The 16,403-nt window shown below is 45.0% G+C and overlaps 1 protein-coding gene across 3 annotated transcripts in view; it reads right to left on the bottom strand.

The window, feature by feature from the left end:
• Window positions 1-441: 441 nt before the first annotated feature.
• tln1 (talin 1) overlaps window positions 442-16,403 on the bottom strand; it is a 146,314-nt gene continuing 130,352 nt past the window's right edge. For all 3 annotated transcript variants that reach the window (XM_045693650.2, XM_045693654.2, XM_082956715.1), the window contains 7 exons: window positions 12,279-12,384; window positions 8,238-8,362; window positions 7,644-7,769; window positions 6,638-6,700; window positions 5,874-6,056; window positions 2,569-2,694; window positions 442-2,293 (listed from right to left, as the gene is read on the bottom strand). In XM_045693650.2, coding sequence (XP_045549606.1) covers window positions 2,159-2,293; window positions 2,569-2,694; window positions 5,874-6,056; window positions 6,638-6,700; window positions 7,644-7,769; window positions 8,238-8,362; window positions 12,279-12,384 — 864 coding nt within the window. In that variant the 3' untranslated portion in view covers window positions 442-2,158. The remainder of the gene's footprint in view (window positions 2,294-2,568; window positions 2,695-5,873; window positions 6,057-6,637; window positions 6,701-7,643; window positions 7,770-8,237; window positions 8,363-12,278; window positions 12,385-16,403) is intronic.

Below are 16,403 nucleotides of genomic sequence, written 5' to 3'. Positions count from 1 at the left end.
GACACTACAGCCAGCGTCGTCTTAGTTTGGTCGCCTTAACTAGGCTTGTTCATTGATAAGTCTGTCAGGGCATAGGTTGTTTCTAATGGTATTTCAGAGGGGAAAATAACAGTAACAAGTTGTAACAACAGTCAAAAGTTAAGTTGCAAAGACTGAGGGTAGTTGGTGCCGGTTAGCAGCAGCCACCTGGGGACGAGGTTGGTTTTTGGTGAAGAATGACCGGTCACAAGCGACAAGGTACAGTATTGGAGCCAAGGGGAAATGTGTGACTGACTAGGCTACTGTCGACTTGACGCGACTAGAATTCGTTCACAATGGCGAGTCTATTTTACTCATGTTAACCTGTCCGAATATCAGCATAGCAGGTCATATTAAGATATGAAGCATTGACAAAGAAGTGACTTCAACATTTTAATGTTTAATAAAGAGAAATAAAACAACTTCTCAGGGAAAACCAGCTTTATTGACCATAAATCTCTTTTACAATACCATTGAGATGGTGATCCCATAGCACTGTTAATACATGTATATAGTATCAAAATCAGAAAGGTCAACAAAACAATTAGAAAATGAAAAGAAAAAAACACTCAAGTTAGGCTTTCCCTATGTTTGTGATCAACACATAGGCAACTTAACAGTTGTTTTCTATCCAACTATTTCGATTAAGAGAAGAGAAAACAATGTTTGTAAAAGAGTGGATTTATATGTGTTGTTAAGTTAAACAAATGGATAAGTGCACTTGATGATGGGAAAACGTTAACAGTTAAATACAATTAGTTGTAAAATACATATAGCAGGCACTTTGACTCATTGATATGTTGAAAGAAAGGAGGTTAGGTTACAATGAGGCCTCTGACAATGTGAAATAGGCTGGCAATTCAGGGTAAATGACGGTTAATAAGAACAACATTGGACACATTATCCTTTGCATACAATGGCCATCATAGGATTGTACTGTGACAAGAGAAATTACCCCAAAATACATATCTAAATTTGTTTCTAATGATCTACTGATTACAGTTGGCTATTAGATGCATATTAATAGTCTACATCTGATAAAGATTTTAACCACTCAATAGCACCCGAAGGAACAGTCATTCATGATTCAAAACAATGTCCTGAAGAAAGCAAAGTATGGCTTTATGAGCTTCAAACACAGATAATATCAGGTCCAGAAGTTCATATGATGACACAAACAAATACTCACATATACTTTATTAACATATAAATGTAATAGAAGATATCATTTGTAACACATTTCATAGCATTATTTCTCTTAAAAAAAAAAAAAAAGATATGTTTTCTCTCTATGAATTGTTTAATCGCAAAGTAAATCATTGCACCTCTGGTCCAAATTGCAACAAGATGCAGTTAAATGTCATTGGTTCAAATAAAAAGGAGGAGCCTACCTGACAACACACATTCTTGTTAAACGATGTTTCTTTGGGATGTGGCCAAAGCCACAGTTGTTTATGGTAAACACCTAGCTGAGCTCTGTGTTTTACGGTGACCGACCGTCTCTTACCATTCACCCTGGCCAGTTAAAATCATTGGTCAGTCAAGTAAGATCTCAACACTTACCCGCTGTAAGCCCACCTTTTGGTGACTGCATTTTTCTAATCCAAAAAAACTGAAAACGGACACCGCCAAACAGATAGTAATTGTGCTCACTAAAATAATAGCATGCTAGCGTTAAAGGCAAATATCAGTTATTGGCAGGAGGATGTGAATTTAATAAAAACGGTGAAGCGGCAGTGAACACATGCAATCTAGGACCTAAACGCTCAATTAAATCACAAACTATCAAGGACTACCTCAAAGACTTGGATACATATATATATATATTTTTTAGCATTATCCAAAAACAAAACCAGTGGCACTGTAACGCTCTTAAACGTGAGAAATAATCAAAGAAAAAAAATACACTTAAAATAAACATCCTAATACAGCTTTCACTTTTTACCCCTTTCCTTTCTTTTTAATTATCTCACCCTAATATTGCTCCTCTTCAAGCATAACACCTCTTAGTTTTTGTATTTTCTCTAATATAGCCTGGGCGTGTAGGCCCTGAACATCGGATTTGTCTTCGCTGTATATGTATGTATGTATCTATATGTGTATTATATATGTGTGTGTGTGTGTGTGTGTACACGTTTCATCACTGCTCCTGCCCGTCCTCCCTGAGCTCGGAGGGCAGGAATTTGTACTGTTGCTGTCGGATGGTGGCCAGCTTCTTTCTGGCCTCGTCCAACTCCCTCTCCTTCCTCAGCATCTCCTCCTGGGCAGCAATGATCTAACAGACAGAACACAACTGGTTAACACCCAGACCACACCTCTCATACATAGATGAACAGATAGGCACATGGAAACACAGGCATGGAAACACAGGCACACACATCAACAGGTATACAAAACATGCCTCATATGTGATCTTTAAGAAAGGAATTCTGAATGTGAATTCGGGTGTCATAGAATGACACCGTCTTCCTGTATTGCACTGAAATAATCCTTAAATTGATGGGAACTTTGTGTGAAAATTCAAACAGGCTCTCATGACCCTCTGCTTACCTGAGCAATGCCGCCCACCATCTTGCTCTTAACAACCACGGCCTGCTCGTCTTGGGCGTCAAAGGCTGCTTTCTGTGCCGCCTTCACCAGGCTATCGGAGGCCCTCTTAACAGCATTTCCGGCAGCCTGTGGAAGTTCAGAATGGACAGTGGGGACAAGGTGACACAAACTCTAAGCCAAAACCCAATGCATTGACTCATTAAGATGCTTACAGACACACACTTTTCTGTGATATTCAGCACACTGTGTGCAGGCCTTTTAAAGACGAGTGTAATCACATTTCAATACTGTAGCCCTCTTAAGTAAAAAACGGAATTCCAGACAGGATTTTAAAAGTGAATTGGACTCCCAAAAGGGGTGTGGAACACTGGCGACTGACTGACACATAGCTTTCAGTTAAGACCATGACTTTTCCACGCCTACTGTTCATAAACAGTGCCCCTGGAAAGGGAATGTCTGCCTCGGCCAGAGCTAGTGGAGAGGACCAAAACACCCTGCTCTCTCTTCACGCTTGGGGATTGCTTTAAAAGGCAATAAGGAGCTGTTCGCCGCAGTTCACTTGAAGCAAAACATACTTGTTACCAAGACTCACTTGGCAGTCCATTACAAACAAGGAGACGTGGTTTTTTTTCTCTCCTTTTGAGGCTTCGCTGAGAGAAAATAGGTACCGTGCTGGCAAGGCTAGAGTTGCTTTCCTGTCCAATTCTCCCTCCCCTTACACTATCTCTATGGTCGGAATGTCACTGTTAGCTTAGCCCTGACATAAAACACAACGCTAGACAGCCCTGACATAAAACACACCGCTAGACAGCCCCGTCGGATCTCCAACAGCTGCTAGTCAGTAAAAGATGCCAGGTTTGTTTATCTGGTACTGACCAAAATAGCGTACAGGTGGGGGAGATTGAATTAGATAAAACCAACTGTCAAACTTAAAAACTCCTTTCACACTATTGTGCAAATCTGAACCATCTTGTGCTGGCTTGGTCATTTTTCTTTCACAGTCATTTTCAGCAACTATGGAGGAATCGTCACCAGGCTGGGGCAGTAGTTTGGTTTGGCTCAGTAGTGGGAAAAGGTTCATGGTTTTATTTTTTATGCCCAAGGAAACATATCTTGTACAAACCAAGTGGTTTTGTTTCATACATTTGATTTACACAATTGGAAAAATAGATTGCTATCCTTTCCTGAGGTATATTTCCATACCGCTTTGATACGACAGCAGTCAACACTGCTGTCAGTGTTCGTTCTCTCATTTGTCGAGTATGTCAGGGATGTGCAGTATATGGCTTCATTTAGCAATCACCACATCACAGCCATGACAAAACATGTCATAACATTATTGATTTTATACAAAGGGTTACCAGCATTAAAAAGCCAGATTATTTCCAAACCATACATTTTTCAACCAAACGTGATGCTACATTCACCAACACTGGTTGTCAAGTGCAATTTTAGGCGTTCACTGGTTGTTAGTTTTATTCATATTAACTGCCGTGTAAAGCAAAACTACCCAAGCACTGGTGGATTGTTCTAGAACTTTGCAGGTTGCTATGGCAAACAAAAATGGTTGCTATGGAAGCTATACCCACCTTGCTAGCTAGCCAACTACACAGCTAACACAATTCACTTCAAACTGAAGCTGTTAAGACTGCAAACTAGCTGCACTTTGTTTCTTCTTTCGTGTTTATCAATTGTCGAGGCTTTTTACAGTGGAAATCAGATGTATAAGTTGCATGCCTGGGCAGACGAAACAGTGGATCTGTAGTAGTAGTAGTAGCAGTGCGTTGCTAAGTAACGACGTAACCTACGGCACTTTTTATGAATGTGGCGATGTGTATGTTGTCTAGTATATCATAGGCTGGATAGACTAACAATGGGAATTCCAAACCAACCATTGTATAATGACTCTATTTAACCCCCTCTGGTCTGATACCCCCTGCTGCCTTCGCTTCATGTCAGGGACAGTCAGAATAGCCATACACCCCGCGGCCACGTACCTACAACACAAGCCTTACACACAGCACTACAATCGACTCTTAATCTTAACGGGCTTAATAACCAAGCAACGTTGACTAACTACATGGCCTTCCAAAAGGGATTGGAAACAAACGTGGAGTCTTCAACTTCTCCAGTGTGGCAGTAATCAAAGGCCCCAGCTAGGGTTACGACATTTTCAAAGGCAATGTATGTTGTTTTGAGAGACACTGTATACACAACTATATGGGAATGACCCAGCAGCAGCTGCAAGCCCAGAACAGCAGGAGATAAGCCGCTGCTGATTGGGATGAGAGAATATGAGCCGGTTGGCTGGTTGGTGTGCATAGAGCTGGGGGGAGATCCTGTAACTATACAGGATCGACTATTTCCAGAGAGTGGACTGACTGTGGATGGCCCACGTCAGTAATGCTGGGACAGCTTTGATAGGCTGGACTTTAGATTTTCACACACAGTTCTGAAACAGAATACCCTCCATATATGGATTGTGGAAATGATGAGTTTCCATGACGACACACCTCTAAAAGATAGTTTGCTAAACAGGAAGTTAAATGTCTCTTCTGCTGTGTCACCAGAGAATACTGACAGATAAGTTTCTACTGAGGTCTGAATGAGTTGGCTCCTCGCAGTTTTGGGCCTTTGGAGACAATAGAGGGGGGGTCTCCTCACCTGTCCTTTTCTTTATGGAACAACAGACACTTCTAGAAATACTGTAGCAATGGGATGTTAATAGATAGAGCCATTGATTTAGACCGTGACACGTCTCACTCCATCCCTCCCTCCCTCGGCTACGGCCTCCTCCAAATGAGCCCCAACTGTGGTCTTTGACCAAAAAAATATTTTCTAAGAAATAAAAACTGCAGAACCCCAGAAGGACTGGTCTAAGCTGGTCTAAACGTTATTGTTGAAGAGGCAGTAGAGACAAAAGCCACAATTAAAATCAAATGGCAGGGACGTAGTTTAGACAAGAAAAGGTACAGTGGGTATTGAAAGGGTCTGTAGTCATTAAAGACTAATAGCACTGTGACCAAATCAGGAATTGCTTCACTGCGAGGGATAAGGCTGTGCTAAAACCAACAAAGACACACGCCACCGCCCTATGGGATACTCAGTCTTTATGGCAGAGTCATAGCAAGTTTACCACTGTGTCACCATTGAAAAACCTTTTGACTGACTGTTTATCATCAACTGACTCCCCCCTGTCACATTGGTTTGTATGTATAGACTGAGCAGACAGAGCAGCTGCCTGGGGGGGGGGGACACACGACACACACAATAGGAGAAGTTCTATAAGTACATAGCACTCTGACCTGTAGCCTCTTCATGGTCTGGGAGTCCTGGTCAGCCTTGACCTTGCAGGCCACCAGGAGCTGGGCAGTGGAGGCAGACACCTGCTTGGCCGAGCTGACCAGCTTCTCCTCGCTGGCGTGGCCCTGCACTGCCGAGTTGGCCGCCTCGCACAGGTTGCTGGTCGCTGCAGCAACCATTCGGGCCTAGTGGAACAGAGTTGGAGAAGAGTGTTGTGAATGTATTCTGTTTGTCATCAAATCGGTGAGATAAATGAATGCCTCTATTATTAATTCACATGTGTAGACAAGAAATGATGCCACCATAAATATGAATAAGTTATATTCCTTAGTAATGGTGCTACTTTAGGTAGATGTTAATCATCTACTGGTTAAGGAATATTCAAATACCTCATCTACTGGTTAAGGAATGTTCTAATACCTCATCTACTGGTTAAGGAATGTTCTAATACCTCATCTACTGGTTAAGGAATGTTCTAATACCTCATCTACTGGTTAAGGAATATTCAAATACCTCATCTACTGGTTAAGGAATGTTCTAATACCTCATCTACTGGTTAAGGAATGTTCTAATACCTCATCTACTGGTTAAGGAATGTTCTAATACCTCATCTACTGGTTAAGGAATGTTCTAATACCTCATTTACTGGTTAAGGAATGTTCTAATACCTCATCTACTGGTTAAGGAATGTTTTAATACCTCATCTACTGGTTAAGGAATGTTTTAATACCTCATCTACTGGTTAAGGAATGACAGTGACACTTACGGCTGAAATGAGACCTTGAGACCACTGTCCATCATCCACTGCATTGGCTGGGCAGGCACCGACCTGAGAGAGCACAGCAAAAGAGAGTGGGAGAGTTAGTCTGAGCCCACAGGTCTGGGGAAAGAGTTAGTCTGGACACAGGTCTGGGGAGAGAGTCAGTCTGGTCTGGGGAGAGAGTCAGTCTGGTCTGGGGAGAGAGTCAATCTGGGCACACAGGCCTGGGAGAGAGTCAGTCTGGTCTGGGGAGAGAGTTAGTCAGGGCACACAGGTGTGGGGAGAGAGTTAGTCAGGGCACACAGGTGTGGGGAAAGCAGTTAGTCTGGGGCACACAGGTATGAGGAGAGAGTCAGTCTGGTCTGGGGAGAGAGTCAGTCTGGTCTGGGGAGAGAGTCAGTCTGGTCTGGGGAGAGAGTCAGTCTGGTCTGGGGAGAGAGTCAGTCTGGTCTGGGGAGAGAGTCAGTCTGGTCTGGGGAGAGAGTCAGTCTGGTCTGGGGAGAGAGTCAGTCTGGGCTCACAGGCCTGGGGAGAGAGTCAGTCTGGTCTGGGGAGAGAGTCAGTCTGGTCTGGGGAGAGAGTCAGTCTGGGCTCACAGGCCTGGGGAGAGAGTCAGTCTGGTCTGGGGAGAGAGTCAGTCTGGTCTGGGGAGAGAGTCAGTCTGGGCTCACAGGCCTGGGGAGAGAGTCAGTCTGGTCTGGGGAGAGAGTCAGTCTGGGCACACAGGTCTGGGGAAAGAGTTAGTCTGGTCACACAGGTCTGGGGAAAGAGTTAGTCTGGTCACACAGGTCTGGGGAAAGAGTTAGTCTGGGCACACGGGCCCGGGGAGAGTGTAAATCCAGCCTGGGCCACTCAGACGGTGTTGAATGACTACAGCATGAGTTAGACATTACTACCCAGCAGACACAGCTGGGCAAAACTGGTTGAAAAGATGTCATAATTACATTATTTCAACCAGTGAATTGCCCCCTGGGTAGGCCCAATACCGTACTGATAACTCTGGAGCGCTTACCTTCCCTTGCGCCACCAGTTCCCTCTGGGCGGCTGAGGCAGCTTTGACCAGAGCGCTGGTGGCGGCTGCGATCGATTTGGCCGCCTCCAGGATCTGCTCCTCGAAGTTCAGGCTCTCGTCCGCTTCCTGTTTACAAAACACAGAGAATGTTGGAGGCACGAAACACGTTAAACACACCATAACCTACTTTATGGCGCGACAAGTTGAGGACGCGGTTAGTGCACACAATATAGACATCCTGAGTGGTGTTAATAGGCCTACTCTACACCACTATGATGAGTACAGAGGGTGTCAACTACAGTATGTAACTTAAGCCCTCGACTCAAACATGAACATCTAAATGGATATCTAGACATTTTAAGTGGACGGTATCATTACTGTAGGGGTGTTCAAAGCGGACAGCTAACTAGTCCAGGAGGCCTCTACCCTTGAGGTCAAGACTGCGTAACCCTTTGCACAAGGAGTGGAGCACCAACACATGGTCTCTGATCCATAGGTGGAGGGTTAGTGTGTGACTGTGTCCCCCGCAGAGAGGCTTAGCTGGCTGGGCGAGGCATGGGGCCCTTCTGACGCGGGCAGAAAAAGCGTCCTCACCTTGGGTTTGGTGCGGGGCCTCAGCAGCTCCAGTTTCCTGGCGGCTGCTTCAATGGCGGCAGCAGCTCCCAGAAGCTCGTTCTCAGCGATGACCGTGGGGTCCTCGGGGTCCACCCATTCCGTTCCTGTTGACACACAAAAACGACATGTTAGTGCTAAACAACAGTACTCTTATTTATGGTCACTGAGGCATTACTGAATGCTCCTGTACAGTACATCACATGGTTATCTTCATAAAAGTTTTTGTCACACAGAACAATATGCCTCAAAGTTGTACTCTCAAAATGGAATGGTAATAAATATTCATTTTGCAGGTATATACAGTGTGTTGGGAGCCCATTGGTCCAGTGCATCACATTCAACATCACATGGTTACCATATATACACTGTTATAGTTCTCTTCCAAAGGAAGAACATTTTTAAGTTATCCTTTTTAGATAAAACTATAATAAATCTATTCACGCCACCAAATAACTGATAAAAACACACTGTTTTGCAATGAAGGTCTACAGTAGTCTCAACAGCACTCTGTAGGGTAGCACCATGGTGTAGCCGGAGGACAGCTATTTTCCATTCTCCTCTGGGTATATTGACTTCAATACAAAACGTAGGAGGCCCATTGTTCTCACCCCCTTCCATAGACTTACACAGTAATGATGACGACTTCCGGAGGACATCCTCCAACGTATCAGAGCTCTTGCAGTATGAACTGACATGTTGTCCACCCAATCAAAGGATAAGAGTATTAATCTAGTACTGAAAGAATAAGCTACAGCTAGCTAGCACTGCACTGCATAAAATGTGGTGAGTAGTTGACTCAAAGAGAAAGACAATAGTTGAACAGTTTTGAACAAATCAGCTATATATATTTGATTGTATTTTTTTTCACTTTGCTAGCTAATGCAGCTAGCTAATTTAGCCTACTCAAACACTCGGTTCAAACAGAAAGGAATTATATTTATGTTAGCTAGCTGGCTAAGGCAAAGTGATGATGCTGTTTGTACATGGCAGCTACAAAAGTGAACTGTTTGTGCGGGTGATCGGGGGTGTATTTATTCCGCAGATTCTGTTGAAAAACTTTTCTTAAAGTTATGCAAACGGAACGAAATGGGGATAAACCTACCTGAGTTTGTACTAATGATTACACCCTAGATCAGCTTAGATGCAGGCAAGAGTGTGCAAGGCGGTATTGAATGTGTCACTGTCTGTCACCTTGATTACTCAAATTTGTCTCTTGACCTGTGCACCTATGTTATAAACTTTCATTCGTAGCCTGGTTGTAGCAACCTCATGATGGGTATAGGGAAAATGTGAGTATCATGTAGTAGCCTAAACCTATCGATGTTACATTGAGCTGGGTGAATGGAATATGAATGACAGTCATCCAATATGCTGTAACACAAATAAGGACATGGTCATAAATCTCACTGATCTTAAATGGCACTGACCTCCACTGCTTTCCACATCCTCTGTCCTACTCATGCCTTTAGATTGCTACTGTATTCATGCTGCCGATATGATGGACAGCCTTTCAGTGGGCTGTTACCACGTATTGCTCACCACATCAATCTCCACGTCTTTTACCAGAGAGCAGATATAGACGTTCCTGTCTCATCGTCTGTTAAATCAAGACGTGGCATTATCACCAAGCCAGCGGCGAGGATTCCCTTTCAGGCTAAAGCATCTCTATCGGGGACTGCAGAAGATTGCTCTTTGGGGGGGCTCTAGTATTTCCCCTCTAAATCGGTGGGCGATGTGCTCATGGTGCGGTCTTGAGGACGACGCGCGGCTTGTTCTTGACACCTCCGGGATGGGGACTGGAGACGGCCGTGTGAAAGAGAAGGGCCCGTCGGGGCAGCAGCTGAGGGGGGGGGGGGGCTGTAAATTGAGTCTCAACGTTATGCGGGGCGGCCGCCCCCCTCTCTCTGACAGACTTGGGCTGAGTCTCATTCCAGAGAGGTGCTACCCTTCCTTTCTTTCTGCCCTTGTTCGATGTGCTTAACAAATCTGACATGACTAGGTATAGGTGTAAGCAATATCTCCGCCTGGTTTCAGTCATACTGCTAACACCTATCCTGCCCTATTAGATCTGTGACGCGATAGCGAGCTAGGCCAGAAGGGGAGGGGACAACTTTAAACTACAGCCACGGGAAGCTGCCATGCTGCCTCCTAAATAAACTACAGCCACGGGAAGCTGCCATGCTGCCTCCTAAATAAACTACAGCCACGGGAAGCTGCCATGCTGCCTCCTAAATACACTACAGCCACGGGAAGCTGCCATGCTGCCTCCTAAATAAACTACAGCCACGGGAAGCTGCCACGCTGCCTCCTAAATAAACTACAGCCACGGGAAGCTGCCACGCTGCCTCCTAAATAAACTACAGCCACGGGAAGCTGCCACGCTGCCTCCTAAATAAACTACAGCCACGGGAAGCTGCCATGCTGCCTCCTAAATAAACTACAGCCACGGGAAGCTGCCACGCTGCCTCCTAAATAAACTACAGCCACGGGAAGCTGCCACGCTGCCTCCTAAATAAACTACAGCCACGGGAAGCTGCCATGCTGCCTCCTAAATACACTACAGCCACGGGAAGCTGCCACGCTGCCTCCTAAATACACTACAGCCACGGGAAGCTGCCACGCTGCCTCCTAAATAAACTACAGCCACGGGAAGCTGCCACGCTGCCTCCTAAATAAACTACAGCCACGGGAAGCTGCCACGCTGCCTCCTAAATAAACTACAGCCACGGGAAGCTGCCACGCTGCCTCCTAAATAAACTACAGCCACGGGAAGCTGCCACGCTGCCTCCTAAATAAACTACAGCCACGGGAAGCTGCCATGCTGCCTCCTAAATAAACTACAGCCACGGGAAGCTGCCACGCTGCCTCCTAAATAAACTACAGCCACGGGAAGCTGCCACGCTGCCTCCTAAATAAACTACAGCCACGGGAAGCTGCCACGCTGCCTCCTAAATAAACTACAGCCACGGGAAGCTGCCATGCTGCCTCCTAAATAAACTACAGCCACGGGAAGCTGCCACGCTGCCTCCTAAATAAACTACAGCCACGGGAAGCTGCCACGCTGCCTCCTAAATAAACTACAGCCACGGGAAGCTGCCATGCTGCCTCCTAAATACACTACAGCCACGGGAAGCTGCCACGCTGCCTCCTAAATACACTACAGCCACGGGAAGCTGCCATGCTGCCTCCTAAATACACTACAGCCACGGGAAGCTGCCACGCTGCCTCCTAAATAAACTACAGCCACGGGAAGCTGCCACGCTGCCTCCTAAATAAACTACAGCCACGGGAAGCTGCCACGCTGCCTCCTAAATACACTACAGCCACGGGAAGCTGCCATGCTGCCTCCTAAATAAACTACAGCCACGGGAAGCTGCCATGCTGCCTCCTAAATAAACTACAGCCACGGGAAGCTGCCATGCTGCCTCCTAAATAAACTACAGCCATGCTGCCTTTTGGATAAAGGCGTCCTAATGCTTCCCAGCCAAAACAGTTCGGAAGAGTTCGAGTATATATTATGACAACATTTTGTGATGTTTTTGTTGGTTTTGGTCTTCGGTGAGGGTATTTCAGCTGTTCAGGCACACAACATTGTTTCTAGAGGTAAGCCGAAGTTCGGAGCCGAAAGTCTATGCCCCTTCGTCGGTGATTGGTTAACAGTAGAGATTCTTCAATAAAGTCTCTTGTCATTCAACGAGAGACTAATCGTTTTCATGCACATTTTTTAAATTGAGAAATACTGCACCAAACAACTTAGTTAGATGTAGTTTGATAAATTTATGACAGATTTCTTGAGTTATCTTAGATTATTCTGACTATTTTGAGGAAGTGAATACTGGCTATGGCTATGCCGCTTTTTTCTTGTTTTTCAAGCAAAGGTATTTTAAGGGAGTTCGTTTTGGCTAGCGGAGTTCAGCTAGGCGCCAGTCGAACTGAAGCATGCTGATACCTTAAGGAGGGGAGAGGTGGAAGAGCGACACGTGGGGAATGTAGTTCTGTAATAATAAGAGGTCAAGGTACCCTTCATGGCCTCGGCGGCCTGGATGAGCTCGGTGACGGAGCCTGCCACGCGCTTGGAGTAGTTAGCCAACTGCTGCTTGAGCTCGTGGCTGGGCTTCTGGATGATCTGTGGGAAGGGGACAAAGGAGAGACAACAACAGTTAGTCAGTCTCTCTCTACTAGGGTCTTTGTAGGACTAACACTGCAGCCAAAGACAGGGGATCTTTCGCAATGAATCGTTCCTCGAATCCTCTCTCCTTTTAACACATTGGACCTTGTCCTCTAATACAGTTAAGGAGGAGGATAGGAGGAATCCTAGAAAGACTAATTGAGAGAGTGAGCCACAGCCCCCATTGACACCTCAGACTTCAGCTATATTGCTTATGCTTCAAGACACTGCAATTCAATCATCTGTCACCTGCTGTACCTACTAACACAACGGAGTCTTCCATTTGGGACCATGAAAATGTAACACTGCTGGGTCTTCCATTTGGGACCATAAGACTATTTGGAACTCACAGTTAAAGGTCTTTAAAAAGAATTGGGTGACAAATTTAAGATAAAGATATCAGGCTATTTACATTTAGCAATAAATAAAGGTGCTACAAAGACACCTTGTTAACAAACATAAACCACTCAGCCTCCACATGCCAAAGCACATTAGCAGTTTAGTCCAATTGGATGTGGACATGGGTGATCATGTGGGAAGAGCTTGCTAGTTGGTAGTGGCAGGGTGGTAGTGGGAGAGGGTGGTAGTGGCAGGGTGGTAGTGGCAGGGTGGTAGTGGGAGGGTGGTAGTGGGAGGGTGGTAGTGGGAGGGTGATTAGTGGCAGGGTGGTAGTGGGAGGGTGGTAGTGGCAGGGTGGTAGTGGGAGAGGGTGGTAGTGGCAGGGTGGTAGTGGCAGGGTGGTAGTGGGAGGGTGATTAGTGGCAGGGTGGTAGTGGTAGTGGCAGGGTGGTAGTGGGAGGGTGGTAGTGGCAGGGTGGTAGTGGGAGAGGGTGGTAGTGGCAGGGTGGTAGTGGCAGGGTGGTAGTGGCAGGGTGGTAGTGGCAGGGTGGTAGTGGGAGGGTGGTAGTGGCAGGGTGGTAGTGGCAGGGTGGTAGTGGGAGGGTGGTAGTGGTAGTGGCAGGGTGGTAGTGGGAGAGGGTGGTAGTGGCAGGGTGGTAGTGGCAGGGTGGTAGTGGCAGGGTGGTAGTGGCAGGGTGGTAGTGGGAGGGTGGTAGTGGTAGTGGCAGGGTGGTAGTGGCAGGGTGGTAGTGGCAGGGTGGTAGTGGGAGGGTGGTAGTGGTAGTGGCAGGGTGGTAGTGGGAGGGTGGTAGTGGCAGGGTGGTAGTGGCAGGGTGGTAGTGGTAGTGGGAGGGTGGTAGTGGCAGGGTGGTAGTGGGAGGGTGGTAGTGGCAGGGTGGTAGTGGGAGAGGTTGGGTTATCCCAGAGCCATTGGCAGTGTCTGCAATTCCTCTCAAAGCTCATTGGATGAGAGGATCCAAAGTACGTCCCTCGGTCCTCCTGCAATGAGCTTTGACAGGAATTCAGGAAACAAGATTTGACAGCTAGTAATGTTTTCAGACTCAGCCATAGATACAGAGTTCAGCTAACTAGTTCAGAGTTCAGCCATTACAATGCATTCTCACCAGAAAGGACCAGCCTTGGAACATTTGGTGCCAACATGGCATGGTCTATAGACGTCTAGCCTCAAACAAACACTCAAACTCAGTATATAATATACAGTACATGGCTCTAGCCAGCCCCAGGCAGTGCCCCACTCATTATGTGTGTGTGTGTCAGTGTCCTCAGAGTGTCCTCCAGTGAGATGGACCTGGCCAGTTGGGCCTGGCAGACGACAGGTGCAGGGCATTAACAGTGCTCTGTGCCTATGGGACTCGCTGCGCCGAGGCATGCTGCGCTCCAGTTTATTCAGATGCGCTACTAGGAAAAGACAAGAGGAGCAGCGTGGCTGCACAGGAATGCGTGGCATGGCCGCTAGCCACACGCAAATACATACTGTACGTACAGGGACGCAACACACACAGGAAAGTCACATTTACACACGGGAGTAACACACACACACACGTAATGAGTTGACCTGAGCCACAAGGTCATGGAGAACTGGAATAAGGAACTTACACTTTTGAAACAATACAGGGCATGGGAAAGTAATGAGTTGTGTGTATTGTGCACTCAGGCACAGAATTCCAACACACTCGGGCACAAACACATTATGTACATATACCCTGTACACACATTATGACAAACGCAAATCTCCATGCAGCAAGATAACATTAGTTGCATATGTGCTGTTAAGAACAATCTGTGTATTTCTCGATGCATTGATGTGTCAACTTGCTAAAAATCAAACATTATTTATAGTATTAGGATACTACCGCTTCTAGTATTGGGATACTACCATATTAGGATACTACCGCTTCTAGTATTAGGATACTACCGCTTCTAGTATTAGGATACTACCGCTTCTAGTATTAGGATACTACTGTATTAGGATACTACCGCTTCTAGTATTAGAATACTACTGTATTAGGATACTACCGCTTCTAGTATTAGGATACTACTGTATTAGGATACTACCACTTCTAGTATTAGAATACTACCATATTAGGATACTACCACTTCTAGTATTAGAATACTACCGCTTCTAGTATTAGGATATTACCATATTAGGATACTACCGCTTCTAGTATTAGGATACTACCGCTTCTAGTATTAGGATACTACCGCTTCTAGTATTAGGATACTACCGCTTCTAGTATTAGGATACTACTGTATTAGGATACTACCGCTTCTAGTATTAGAATACTACCGCTTCTAGTATTAGAATACTTTCATATTAGGATACTACCACTTCTAGTATTAGAATACTACCGCTTCTAGTATTAGGATATTACCATATTAGGATACTACCGCTTCTAGTATTAGGATACTACCGCTTCTAGTATTAGGATACTACCGCTTCTAGTATTAGGATACTACCGCTTCTAGTATTAGGATACTACCGCTTCTAGTATTAGGATACTACCGCTTCTAGTATTAGAATACTTTCATATTAGGATACTACCACTTCTAGTATTAGAATACTACCATATTAGGATACTGCCACTTCTAGTATTAGGATACTACCGCTTCTAGTATTAGGATACTTCCGCTTCTAGTATTAGGATACTACCATATTAGGATACTACCGCTTCTAGTATTAGGATACTACCGCTTCTAGTATTAGGATACTACCGCTTCTAGTATTAGGATACTACCGCTTCTAGTATTAGGATACTACAATATTAGGATACTACCACTTCTAGTATTAGGATACTACCATATTAGGATACTACCGCTTCTAGTATTAGGATACTACCATATTAGGATACTACCGTTTCTAGTATTAGGATACTACCGCTTCTAGTATTAGGATACTACCATATTAGGATACTACCGCTTCTAGTATTAGGATACTACCGCTTCTAGTATTAGGATACTCCCATATTAGGATACTACCGTTTCTAGTATTGGGATACTACCATATTAGGATATTGCCGCTTCTAGTATTAGGATACTACCATATTAGGATACTACCGCTTCTAGTATTAGGATACTACCATATTAGGATACTGCCACTTCTAGTATTAGGATACTACCGCTTCTAGTATTAGGATACTTCCGCTTCTAGTATTAGGATACTTCCGCTTCTAGTATTAGGATACTACCATATTAGGATACTACCGCTTCTAGTATTAGGATACTACCGCTTCTAGTATTAGGATACTACCGCTTCTAGTATTAGGATACTACCGCTTCTAGTATTAGGATACTACAATATTAGGATACTACCACTTCTAGTATTAGGATACTACCATATTAGGATACTACCGCTTCTAGTATTAGGATACTACCATATTAGGATACTACCGTTTCTAGTATTAGGATACTACCGCTTCTAGTATTAGGATACTACCATATTAGGATACTACCGCTTCTAGTATTAGGATACTACCGCTTCTAGTATTAGGATACTCCCATATTAGGATACTACCGTTTCTAGTATTGGGATACTACCATATTAGGATATTGCCGCTTCTAGTATTAGGATACTACCATATTAGGATACTACCGCTTCTAGTATTAGGATACTACCACTT

This window comes from Salmo salar, chromosome 01, assembly GCF_965601325.2.
Source record: "Salmo salar chromosome 01, fSalSal1, whole genome shotgun sequence".
In the NCBI taxonomy this organism is placed as follows: Eukaryota; Metazoa; Chordata; class Actinopteri; order Salmoniformes; family Salmonidae; genus Salmo; species Salmo salar.
Note: the sequence above shows the minus strand (reverse complement) of the source record. Positions and strands in the feature narration are given on the sequence as shown.